Source organism: Stegostoma tigrinum, chromosome 2, assembly GCF_030684315.1.
Source record: "Stegostoma tigrinum isolate sSteTig4 chromosome 2, sSteTig4.hap1, whole genome shotgun sequence".
In the NCBI taxonomy this organism is placed as follows: Eukaryota; Metazoa; Chordata; class Chondrichthyes; order Orectolobiformes; family Stegostomatidae; genus Stegostoma; species Stegostoma tigrinum.
Genome location: NC_081355.1, coordinates 161,877,806 through 161,890,718, shown reverse-complemented (window position 1 = coordinate 161,890,718; position 12,913 = coordinate 161,877,806). Strand labels below are relative to the sequence as shown.

The 12,913-nt window shown below is 50.8% G+C and overlaps 1 protein-coding gene across 4 annotated transcripts in view; it reads right to left on the bottom strand.

Annotated features, from left to right (window-relative positions):
* The window catches only part of LOC125463111 (nuclear receptor-binding protein 2-like), a 91,945-nt gene that overhangs the window by 71,089 nt on the left and 7,943 nt on the right, over nt 1-12,913 (bottom strand). For all 4 annotated transcript variants that reach the window (XM_059641004.1, XM_059641012.1, XM_059641014.1 and 1 more), the window contains exons 2-3: nt 2,540-2,662; nt 407-538 (exon numbers count right to left, since the gene is read on the bottom strand). In XM_059641004.1, the coding sequence (XP_059496987.1) occupies nt 407-538; nt 2,540-2,662 (255 nt within the window). The remainder of the gene's footprint in view (nt 1-406; nt 539-2,539; nt 2,663-12,913) is intronic.

Genomic DNA, 12,913 nt, shown 5'->3' with positions numbered 1-12,913 from the left:
CACCCTCCGCCCCCCGCCACCTGCCCCTGGCCTCATCCCATGACCAACCTTCCCTCTCATCCCCAGTGACCTGTCTGTCTTCTTTCCCACCTATCCACCCCTCCCACCTCACTGATCAATCCCCACCACTCCCTACGTACACTCACCTATCACCATCCCACCTACCTTCCCCAGCCCCACCCCTCCTCTCTCTATTTCACAGCCCCCTTCTCCCTCCCCATTTCTGAAGAAGGGTCTCGACCTGAGATGTCAGCATTCCTGCTCCTCTGATGCTGCCTGGCCTCCTGTGTTCCTCCAGCTTCACACCGTGTTATCTCAGACTCTGTATCTTCCCTAAATGCACCAATTCAAAACCCAACGCCATTTGGGACATGGACCCACAGCATTTGTGTGGAAGCATGCTCACCCTGGTGTGACTCTCTCCTGCAGGTCTCTTCCTGCCTGGGTTCTCTCTGTTGTCAATCCAGTACCTATGAAATTTGACAATGTTGGGATGTTCCAGTTGCATGAAATGTTCAAAAACCAACTTAATATTCTCCTGTGGAAAGGCAGAAAGAGTTTCCAGTGAGAACGAGGGACTTGTAGACATGGCAGAACACCCAGTGGTCCCCTTCAAAACCCCACACCCACAGCATGGCACTCACTGAGCACCTGTGTGACATAGAGACAGCCCCACGAAGCTTGGGGATTGGCTTCAGCATTTCCATCCAGGGAGTCACTGCCACCTGGGAACTATCAGCACCTCCAACACAATCAATCAAAAGGCAGCTGGAGAAGGACAGGGAGGAACAAGGTTTGACAGCACAGGAGCCCAACATACACACGCTGGCTCTTTCTGATGGGAAAAGTCTGATGCATTGGAGGTAATGTAAGACCCCTTAAAGGGATCTGGCAGCCATTATCTTGAGCTGTTTGATTTAATGACATTATGTAAAGAAGCCCAGCAAAGTTTCTCTTGACCATCTCCTTTCTTGCTGGCGGCACGGTGGCTCAGTGGTTCGCACTGCAGCCTCACAGCACCAGGGACCTGGGTTCGATTCTTAGCCTCAGGTGACCGTCTGTGTGGAGTTTGCACATTCTCCCCGTGTCTGCGTGGGTTTCCTCCGGGTGCTCCGGTTTCCTCCCACAGTCCAAAGATGTACACATCAGTTGGATTAGCCATGGGAAATTGTCTGTAGTATTCAAGGGCGTGCAGGCTAGGTATGTTAGCCATGGGAAATGTGGAGTTACAGGGATAGGATAGGAGATGAGTCTGGGTGGGATGCTCTTCAGAGAGTTGGTGTGGACTTGTTGAGCTGAATGGCATGTTTCCACACTGTAGGAATTCTATGAACCCATTCCATGGGATTTGAAGGCTCAGCTGAAAATGTTAATACACATCCAACACTATTAGACCATCTCACACAGGAGCAGAATTAGGCCATTCATCCCACTGAATCTGTTCTGCCATTTGATATGTTTCTCTACTCCTTCTCCTGCCTTCTTCCTGTAACCCTTCATCTCTTTACTAATCCAATAGTCTAATGTCTGATTTTTCTTCACAAATGCTGCCTGAGCTGCAGAGCTTTTCCAGTAACTTCTGTTTTTATTAAGATAACTGGACCAAGGACACCATCCTGAGGGACTCCTGCAGAGATGTCCTGGAGCTGAGATATCTGATCTCCAGCAACCACCACCATCTTCCTTTGTGCCAGGCATGACTCCACCTAAAGGAGAATTTGCTCCCAATACCCACTGATTCCAGTTTTGCTCGGGCTCCTTGATACCACACTCAGGCAAATGCTGTTTTGATATCAAGGGCTGTCACTCTCCCCTCACCTCTGGAATTCAGCTCTTTTGTCCATGTTTGAGCCGAGGCTGTAATGAGGTCAGGAGCTGAGTGGCCCTGGCAGAACCCAAACTGGGCGTCTCTGAGCAGGTTATTGCTGAGCAGGTGCTGCTTGATAGCACTGTTACTGACACCTTCCATCACTTTACTGATGGTCGAGAGGAGACTGATGGGGCCTGCTCCTCCAGTGATTTGTTTAGTTGCCCACCATCATTCATGACTGGATGTGGCAGGATTTCAGAGCTTAGGTGTGATCTGTTGATTGTGGGATCGCTTAGTCTATCACTTGCTGCTTTCACTGTTTAGCATGCAAGGAGTCCTGTTTGGTGGCTTCACCGGGTTAATACCTCATCTTCAGGTTTGTCTGGTGCTGCTCCTGGCCTGCCTTCCTGCACTCTCCATTGAACCAGGGTTGATCCCCTGACCCGATGGTAATGGTTGAGTGGGGGATATGCCGGGCCATGAGGTTACAGATCGTGCTGGAGTACAATTCTGCTGCTATTGATGGCCCACAGTGTCTCATGGATGCCCAGTCTTCAGTTGCTAGATTTGTGCGAAGTCTATCCCATTGAGCACGGGGATAGTGCCACACGACAACAGATGGGCAGTAAATGCTGGCCAACCAGAGATGCTCACCCTGATGAGTGAATAAAGAAACACCAGGAGCTGATGGTATGTACATGGTGTTGTGTCATTGTAACTGATGCTCACCTCATGAAGGAGGAAGACCCAGGGATTGACGAAGTGAACCTCATTCCAAGCAACCTCCACCCCTTCCTCAGTGTCCATGGCCAGGAACATCTTCTCAATGCTAGCTGCATTACCCTGTCTCACCTGCAGGAGGAGCAGCATTGACAGTGAGTCAGGAACAGGACAGAGTGCAATCCCACAAAAACCCATCTCCACAGTCATCGGCTGTAAACTGCCCAATGAATTATGCCAGGGACGGTGTACCCCACCCCCGCAAAGGGTCATAAAGCCTTCAAGTACCACCAGCACATCAGACCTGATGACATTTTGCGCCAATGTCACAAATGCAACATGAGAGGCATAGATAGAGTTGATAGCCAGAGACTATTTCCCAGGGCAGAAATGGCTAGCACGAGGGGTCATAGTTTTAAGCTGGTTGGAGGAAAGTATAGAGGGGATGTCAGAGGCGGGTTCTTTACGCAGAGAGTTGTGAGAGCATGGAATGCGTTGCCAGCAGCAGTTGTGGAAGCAAGGTCATTGGGGTCATTTAAGAGACTCCTGGACATGCATATGGTCACAGAAATTTGAGGGTGCATACATGAGGATCAATGGTCGGCACAACATTGTGGGCTGAAGGGCCTGTTCTGTGCTGTACTGTTCTATGTTCTATGTTCTATGTATGCACAGCAGTGTCCAACTAAATGCAACCTGCGATCAGGTAACAGCACATTGACACCGGCACCATCATATTCCAAAACATCCTAAAAGTCACCCAAAATAATCCCACTCTCCCCCTCACTCCCTGCTCCCTGTAATATCCCTCACAGTCTAATCCCACTCTCCCCCTCTCTCCCCGCTCCCTGGAATAATCCACCCAGTCTAATCCCACTCTCCCCCTCACTCCCCGCTCCCTGTAATATCCCTCACAGTCTAATCCCACTCTCCCCCTCACTCCCCGCTCCCTGTAATAATCCACCCAGTCTAATCCCACTCTCCCCCTCACTCCCCGCTCCCTGTAATATCCCACGCAGTCTAATCCCACTCTCCCCCTCACTCCCTGCTCCCTGTAATATCCCTCAAAGTCTAATCCGACTCTCCCCCTCTCTCCCCGCTCCCTGTAATATCCCACCCTGTCCATTCCCACTCTCCCCCTCACTCCCCGCTCCCTGTAATATCCCACCCAGTCTAATCCCAATCTCCCCCACACTGCCCGCTCCCTGTAATATCCCTCACAGTCTAATCCCACTCTCCCCCTCTCTCCCCGCTCCCTGTAATATCCCTCACAGTCTAATCCCACTCTCCCCCTCTCTCTCCGCACCCTGTAATATCCCACCCAGTCTAATCCCACTCTCCCCCTCACTCCACGCTCCCTCTAATATCCCTCACAGTCTAATCCCACTCTCCCCCTCTCTCTCCGCTCCCTGTAATATCCCACCCAGTCTAATCCCACTCTCCCCCTCTCTCCCCGCTCCCTCTAATATCCCTCACAGTCTAATCCCACTCTCCCCCTCTCTCTCCGCTCCCTGTAATATCCCACCCAGTCTAATCCCACTCTCCCCCTCTCTCTCCGCTCCCTGTAATATCACACCCAGTCTAATCCCACTCTCCCCCTCTCTTTCCGCTCCCTATAATATCCCACCCAGTCTAATCCCACTCTCCCCCTCACTCCCCGCTCCCTATAATATCCCTCACAGTCTAATCACACTCTCCCCCTCACTCCCCGCTCCCTGTAATATCCCACGCAGTCTAATCCCACTCTCCCCCTCTCTCTCCGCTCCCTGTAATATCCCACCCAGTCTAATCCCACTCTCCCCCTCACTCCCCGCTCCCTGTAATATCCCACCCAGTCTAATCCCACTCTCCCCCTCTCTCTCCGCTCCCTGTAATATCCCACCCAGTCTAATCCCACTCTCCCCCTCTCTCCCCGCTCCCTCTAATATCCCTCACAGTCTAATCCCACTCTCCCCCTCTCTCTCCGCTCCCTGTAATATCCCACCCAGTCTAATCCCACTCTCCCCTCTCTCTCCGCTCCCTGTAATATCCCACCCAGTCTAATCCCACTCTCCCCCTCACTCCCCGCTCCCTGTAATATCCCACCCAGTCTAATCCCACTCTCCCCCTCTCTCTCCGCTCCCTGTAATATCCCACGCAGTCTAATCCCACTCTCCCCCTCACTCCCCGCTCCCTGTAATATCCCACCCAGTCTAATCCCACTCTCCCCCTCTCTCTCCGCTCCCTGTAATATCCCACCCAGTCTAATCCCACTCTCCCCCTCTCTCCCCGCTCCCTCTAATATCCCTCACAGTCTAATCCCACTCTCCCCCTCTCTCTCCGCTCCCTGTAATATCCCACCCAGTCTAATCCCACTCTCCCCCTCTCTCTCCGCTCCCTGTAATATCCCACCCAGTCTAATCCCACTCTCCCCCTCTCTCTCCGCTCCCTGTAATATCCCACCCAGTCTAATCCCACTCTCCCCATCACTCCCTGCTCCCTGTAATATCCCTCACAGTCTAATCCCACTCTCGCCCTCTCTCCCCGCTCCCTGTAATATCACACCCAGTCTAATCCCACTCTCCCCCTCTCTTTCCGCTCCCTATAATATCCCACCCAGTCTAATCCCACTCTCCCCCTCACTCCCCGCTCCCTATAATATCCCTCACAGTCTAATCCCACTCTCCCCCTCACTCCCCGCTCCCTGTAATATCCCACGCAGTCTAATCCCACTCTCCCCCCTTTCTCCCCACGCCCTGTAATATCCCTCACAGTCTAATCCCACTCTCCCCCTCACTCCTCGCTCCCTGTAATATCCCTCACAGTCTAATCCCACTCTCCCCCTCTCTCCCTGCTTCCTGTAATATCCCACTCAGTCTAATCCCACTCTCCCCCTCTCTCTCCGCTCCCTGTAATATCCCACCCAGCGTAATCCAGGTCTCCCCCTCTCTCCCCGCTCCCTGTTATATTCCACCAAGTGTAATCCCACTCTCCCCATCACTCCCTGCTCTCTGTAATATCCCACCCAGTCTAATCCCACTCTCCCCATCACTCCCCGCTCCCTGTAAAATCCCTCACAGTCTAATCCCACTCTCCCCCTCTCTCCCCGCTCCCTGTAAAATCCCTCACAGTCTAATCCCACTCTCCCCCTCTCACCCCACTCCCTGTAATATCCCACTCAATCTAATCCCACTCTCCCCCTCTTTCCCCGCTCCCTGTAATATCCCACCGAGTCTAATCCCACTCTTCATCTCTCTCCCCGCTCCCTGTAAAATCCCTCACAGTCTAATCCCACTCTCCCCCTCTCTCCCCGCTCCCTGTAATATCCCACTCAATCTAATCCCACTCTCCCCCTCACTCCCCGCTCCCTGTAATATCCCACCCAGTCTAATCCCACTCTCCCCCTCACTCCCCGATCCCTGTAATATCCCACCCAGTCTAATCCCAGTGTCCCCCTCACTCCCCGCTCCCTGTAATATCCCACCCCGTCTAATCCCACTCTCCCCCTCAATCCCTGCTCCCTGTAATATCCCTCACAGTCTAATCCCACTCTCCCGCTCTCTCCCCGCTCCCTGTAATATCCCTCACAGTCTAATCCCACTCTCTCCCTCTCTCCCCGCTCCCTGTAATATCCCACCCCAGTCTAATCCCACTCTACCCCTCTGTCTCCGCTCCCTGTAATATCCCTCACAGTCTAATCCCACTCTCCCCCATCACTCCCCGCTCCCCGTAATATCCCACCCCGTTTAATCCCACTCTCCCCCCTCTCTCCCCGCTCCCTGTAATATCCCACCCAGTCTAATCCCACTCTCCCCGCTCCCTGTAATATCCCACCCAGTCTAATCCCACTCTCCCCGCTCCCTGTAATATCCCTCAAAGTCTAATCCCACTCTCCCCCTCACTACCTGCTCCCTGTAATATCCCACCCAGTCTAATCCCACTCTCTCCCTCACTCCCCATGTTATCCCATTATTTAAGAAGGGAATGTGTGAACAAATGGGTAACTATACACCAGTCAGCATTACACCAGAACACGGCAAATGCTCTGGAATCTATTTTAAGTTTGGGTAATATAGGACGTGATTGGAAATGATCTGATTGGACACAGTCAGCGTGGGAGACAGGAAAATGATCTTTGGTGACCTTGTTGGAGATTTTTGAAGATGTTATTGATAAAGGAGAGGAATTCTGTGGTGAGTTACTCACCTCCTGACTCCTGGCAGCCTGTCTGCCATCAATGACACACAATTCAGAAGTGAGATAGAGGGATGTAAAACGGAATGGTGGAAGTTACATTACTGATTGACACAATGTCCCAGCTGCACTAAGACAGGACACCAGAAGACCCATCCAGTAAGGCCATAAGGATGGAGCTCAGGGATACGTAAGGTACAGTCAGTATGATGGTATTAGTCTAACAGCCTCCTAATATCTGGCAGGGGGCTGGAGAAACCGATAGGTAAGCAGATTATGGAAAGATGTAAAAACAACAGGGTCACTGTAGTATCAGAGATAATGGGAACTGCAGATGCTGGAGAATCCAAGATAATAAAATGTGAAGCTGGATGAACACAGCAGGCCAAGCAGCATCTCAGGAGCACAAAAGCTGACGTTTCGGGCCTAGACCCTTCATCAGAGAGGGGGATGGGGAGAGGGAACTGGAATAAATAGGGAGAGAGGGGGAGGCGGACCGAAGATGGAGAGTAAAGAAGATAGGTGGAGAGAGTATACGTGGGGAGGTAGGGAGGGGATAGTTCAGTCCAGGGAAGACGGACAGGTCAAGGAGGTGGGATGAGGTTAGTGGGTAGATGGGGGTGCGGCTTGGTGTGGGATGAAGGGATGGGTGAGAGGAAGAACAAGTTAGGGAGGCAGAGACAATCTGGACTGGTTTTGGGATGCAGTGGGGGAAGGGGAGATTTTGAAGCTGGTGAAGTCCACATTGATACCATTGGGCTGCAGGGTTCCCAAGCGGAATATGAGTTGCTGTTCCTGCAACCTTCGGTGGCATCATTGTGGCACTGCAGGAGGCCCATGATGGACATGTCATCTAAAGAATGGGAGGGGGAGTGGAAATGGTTTGCGACTGGGAGGTGCAGTTGTTTGTTGCGAACTGAGCAGAGGTGTTCTGCAAAGCGGTCTCCAAGCCTCCTCTTGGTTTCCCCAATGTAGAGGAAGCCACACTGGGTACAGTGGATGCAGTATACCGCATTGGCAGATGTGCAGGTGAACCTCTGCTTCATGTGGAATGTCATCTTGGGGCCTGGGATAGGGGTGAGGGAGGAGGTGTGGGGGCAAGTGTAGCATTTCCTGCGGTTGCAGGGGAAGGTGCCGGGTGTGGTGGGGTTGGAGGGCAGTGTGGAGCGAACAAGGGAGTCACGGAGAGAGTGGTCTCTCCGGAAAGCAGACAGGGGAGGGGATGGAAAAATGTCTTGGGTGGTGGGGTCGGATTGTAAATGGCGAAAGTGTCGGAGGATGATGCGTTGTATCCGGAGGTTGGTAGGGTGGTGTGTGAGAACGAGGGGGATCCTCTTAGGGCGGTTGTGGCGGGGGCGGGGTGTGAGGGATGTGTTGCGGGAAATACGGGAGACGCGGTCAAGGGCGTTCTCGATCACTGTGGGGGGAAAATTGCGGTCCTTGAACAACTTGGACATCTGGGATGTGCGGGAGTGGAATGTCTTATCATGGGAGCAGATGCGGCGGAGGCGGAGGAATTGGGAATAGGGGATGGAATTTTTGCAGGAGGGTGGGTGGGAGGAGGTGTATTCTAGGTAGCTGTGGGAGTCGGTGGGCTTGAAATGGACATCAGTTACAAGCTGGTTGCCTGAGATGGAGACTGAGAGGTCCAGGAAGATGAGGGATGTGCTGGAGATGGCCCAGGTGAACTGAAGGTTGGGGTGGAAGGTGTTGGTGAAGTGGATGAACTGTTCGAGCTCCTCTGGGGAGCAAGAGGCGGCGCCGATACAGTCATCAATGTACCGGAGGAAGAGGTGGGGTTTGGGGCCTGTGTAGGTGCGGAAGAGGGACTGTTCCACGTAACCTACAAAGAGGCAGGCATAGCTGGGGCCCATGCGGGTGCCCATGGCCACCCCCTAAGTCTGTAGGAAGTGGGAGAAGTCAAAAGAGAAGTTGTAGAGGGCCACTGTAGTGCCTGATTTTAACATCCCTAACAGGGACTGGGGCTCCCTTAGTGCCAGAGGCTTGGAAGGGACAGAATTTGTTCTGTGCATCTGGAAGCATTTCTTGAAGCAATCTGTAGGTAACTGAACTAGGGAAGGGGCCATGCTGTACCTTGTACTGGGGAACGAGCCCAAATATTCACTTGTGAACATATATAAATGATTTGGATGAAAATGTAGGAGGTCGAATTAACATATTTGCATATGACATGAAAATTGATGGAGTTGTGGATAGTGAGGAAGATTGTCAATGGATATAGCCGGGTATAGATTTGTTGGAGAAATGGCAGAGGTTGTTTAATCCAGACACGTGTGAGATAATGCATCTTGGGCAGTCAAATGCAAGAGGAAAGGATTCAATAAATAGCAGGACCCTGTGGAGCATTGATACACAGAAGGATCTTGGGGCGTAAGTCTACACCCCTGAAAGTGGCAACACAAGTGGATATGGTGGTAAAGAAGGTGTATGCTTGTCTTCATCAATCAGGGAATTGAGTATAAAAACTGGCTTACAAGTTGGGGGAGGTGATGCCTGGTGGTATTACTGGTAGAACACCAAGCTGGAGACCTTGGTAATGTTCTGAGAACCTGGGTTTGAATCTTACCATGGTAGATAGTGGAATTTGAATTCAATAAACATGTGGAATTAGGAGTTTAACGATGACTCTGAAAGCATTGTCAATTGGTAGGAGATAAACAACCCATCTGGGTCACTAATGTCCATTAGGGAAGAAAACTGCCATCCTCACCTGAAGTGGTCTACATGTGACTCCAGACCCACAGCAATGTGACTGGGTAATTAGGGATGGGCAATAGATGCTGCCTGGCCAGTGATACCCTTATCCCCTGAAAGAATATTGCAGCTGTATAAAAATGTACATGGGCCACATTTGGAGAAGAGTGTAGAGTTCTGGTCCTGGAAGAGGAAGCACTGGAGAAGGTACCTGGAAGCTGCCTGGATTGGAGTGTGTTAGCTGTAAGGAGAGGGTGAACAAACGTGGATTGTCACCTGATAAAATTATGAGAGGCATGGATAGGGTGGGTAGTCAGAGTCTTTTTCCCAGGGTGGAAATGTCAATTATTAGGGGAAATAGGTTTAAGGTGAGGTGCGGGGGGGGGAGTTTAAAGGGGATGTGGAGGTGCCAGTGTTAGACTGGGCTGAACAAAGTCAGAAATTACACAACAACAGGTTATAGTCCAACAGATTTATTTAAAAACACAGGCTTTCAGAGCCTCAGCACACAGATGGTGGTAGGTACCTGGAATGTGCTACCAGAAGGGGTGGTAAAAGCAGAGGCAATAGGAAAGTTTAAGAGGCATTTAGGCTGAGGGATGAAGAGGTAGTGAATAGAAGGATAGGGACCATATGCAGGACAATAGGATTAGTTTAGAATGGTGTAGACATGGTGGGCTGAACGGCCTGTTCTATTATCCCCACTTCCTGGATGTGTGCTCTCTATCAATACTAAATAAGCTCGACACCATCCAGGAGAAAGCAGCTGCCTGGGCACCTTCAGGCTAACATTTAACTTCAGATATTTAAAGAAATTTAGTTCTAACATCTGCCGCAGTGAAATTCCACTGAGCGTGGAAATGTTCAAAGGGGCACTTGAAGAGTCCAGCATGGAGTCAGTGGCTATGTACGGCGATATTGGGACTGTGGGGGTCTAAGGGGGTTGAAGGATTTATCCAGGGGGCCTGTGAGAAGCTGGGGGTCAACAGGTTTTGTGTTGTTGGGAGAGGGTTGCTCTCTGCAGATGGTTTCAGAGCCTGTGTCCAGGCTCTGGATCAGGGATCACCCAGGGTGAAGGAACATACTGGCATTTTCTGTCGTCAGTCAGTAGGAGGTTTTGAGCTTACTGAGTCGGGGACAGGACACTGACCTTCAGCGACACAAGCACTGCCTCCCATTCTGAGTCTCTCTCTCTCTCGCTCTCTCTGGGGGGGCTTGATTCAAACTCCTTTCTTCCAGAGCACATTACCCAAGCATCTGCATGCAGAGGGCCTGAACAGCCTGATTCTGCATTGTCAAAGGCTGGAAGCGGTGCAGGTGAAATTATGTTCTCACATATTTATAGTTACTGGCAAGAGTAAGTAAGGCGAGTGTTGGTCTCTAAAGAATGAGAATATAACATAGAACATAGAACATAGACCAGTACAGCACAGTACAGGCCCTTCGGCCCACAATGTTGTGCTGAACTTTTACCCTAAACTAAGGTCTATCTAACCTCCACCCCTACCTTATACTATCAGCCATATGCCTGTCTAATAGCTGCTTAAATGCCCCTAATGAGGCTGTCTCCACTACACTCTCCGGCAATGCATTCCACACCCCGACCACTCTCTGAGTAAAGAACCTACCTCTGACGTCTCCCCGATATCTACCTCCACTCAATTTAAAACTATGTCCCCTCGTAATCGCTACCTCCACCCGAGGAAAAAGTCTCTGGCTGCCCAATCTATCTATACCCCTGATCATTTTGTAAACCTCTATCAAGCCACCTCTCATATCCTTCGTCACTCTAAAGAGAAAAGCCCTAGCTCTCTCAACCTTTCCCCGTAAGACCTTCTCTCCATTCCAGGTAACATCCCGATAAAATAGAAGTTAACAGCAGATAACAAGGAAATGGGGGACGAAAAGAACAAATATTTTCCTTCTGACTTCACTACAGAAGGTACTGAGGTGATAACTTTGGAAGAGGGAATGAATCAAGGGAGTACTTAATGAATGGCAGGACACTGGGAAGCTCAGGAGGACAGAAGGATCTTGGACTGTTTATCCAGAGATCCCTGAAGGAGACATGACAGATTAATAGTTCAGATGGAAAACAGGAGTTTATCAGTCCAAGCATTGATTGTGAGAGCAAGTAGGTTATGTTGGAGTGTAAAGGTCACAGCCAGGGCACTGTGTGCAGCTCTGGTCAGTGCACTGTCGGAGGGGTCTGATTGCACTGGAGGGGATACAGAGGAGATTCACCAGGATGTTGCCTGGGACGGAACATTTCAGCATAAACAGACGCTGGGCAAGCTCAGGTTGTTTTCTTTGGGGTAGAGAAGGTTGAGAGGGGACCTGATTATGAGGGGCATGGATGGGAGGGATAGGAAGCAGATGTTCCCCTTAGTTTAAGGCCAATAACAAGGGGTCATAATTTTAAAGTGAAGGGCAGGAGTTTCAGGGCATAGAATTTGAGCAAAAAGGCTTTTCACCCAGAGGAGAGTAAGGGTCTGGAATGCACTGCCTCGGAGGGGAGTTGAGGCAGGAAACCTCACAATTTGTAAAAAGTGCCTGCATAGGCAATTGCGATGTAATAACTTTCAAGACTATGGGCGTAGTGTGGGAAAGAGGGAAGAATAGATTTAGCATTACTTTAGTGGTACAAATCTGATGGGCTGAAAGGCATCTTCTGTACTTTTTGATTCTATGACTGTAGGATTCAAAAACCATTCCAGTACAGGCTGTACATCAGGTGGGCAAGAGAGAGGAGATAACAAGGTGTAGAGCTGGATGAACATAGCAGGCCAAGCAGCATCAAAGGAGCAGGAAGGCTGACGTTTTGGGCCTAGACCAGAGAGGAACTGGGTGAATCAGAAGGGAAGTGGACCATAACAAACTGATGAAGCTCCAGGTCTAGAAGGACTCCATCATCGGGTTTTAAAAGAGCTGCTAATGAGGGAGTAAATTCTTCGGGAACAATTTTCTGAAAATTCACTCAATTCTGGAAAAGTTCAATCAGATTGGAAAGGAGCAAATACAGTAACAGAGATCGAGTCTGTGTCAACCGAAAACAACAGCCTCAGTATTCCAAGATAATAAAATGTGAGGCTGGATGAACACAGCAGGCCAAGCAGCATCTCAGGAGCACAAAAGCTGACGTTTCGGGCCTAGACCCTTCATCAGAGAGGGGGATGGGGGGAGGGAACTGGAATAAATAGGGAGAGAGGGGGAGGCGGACCGAAGATGGAGAGTAAAGAAGATAGGTGGAGAAGGTGTGGGTGGGGAGGTAGGGAGGGGATAGGTCAGTCCAGGGAAGACGGACAGGTCAAGGAGGTGGGATGAGGTTAGTAGGTAGCTGGGGGTGCGGCTTGGGGTGGGAGGAAGGGATGGGTGAGAGGAAGAACCGGTTAGGGAGGCAGAGACAGGTTGGACTGGTTTTGGGATGCAGTGGGTGGGGGGGAAGAGCTGGGCTGGTTGTGTGGTGCAGTGGGGGGAGGGGATGAACTGGGCTGG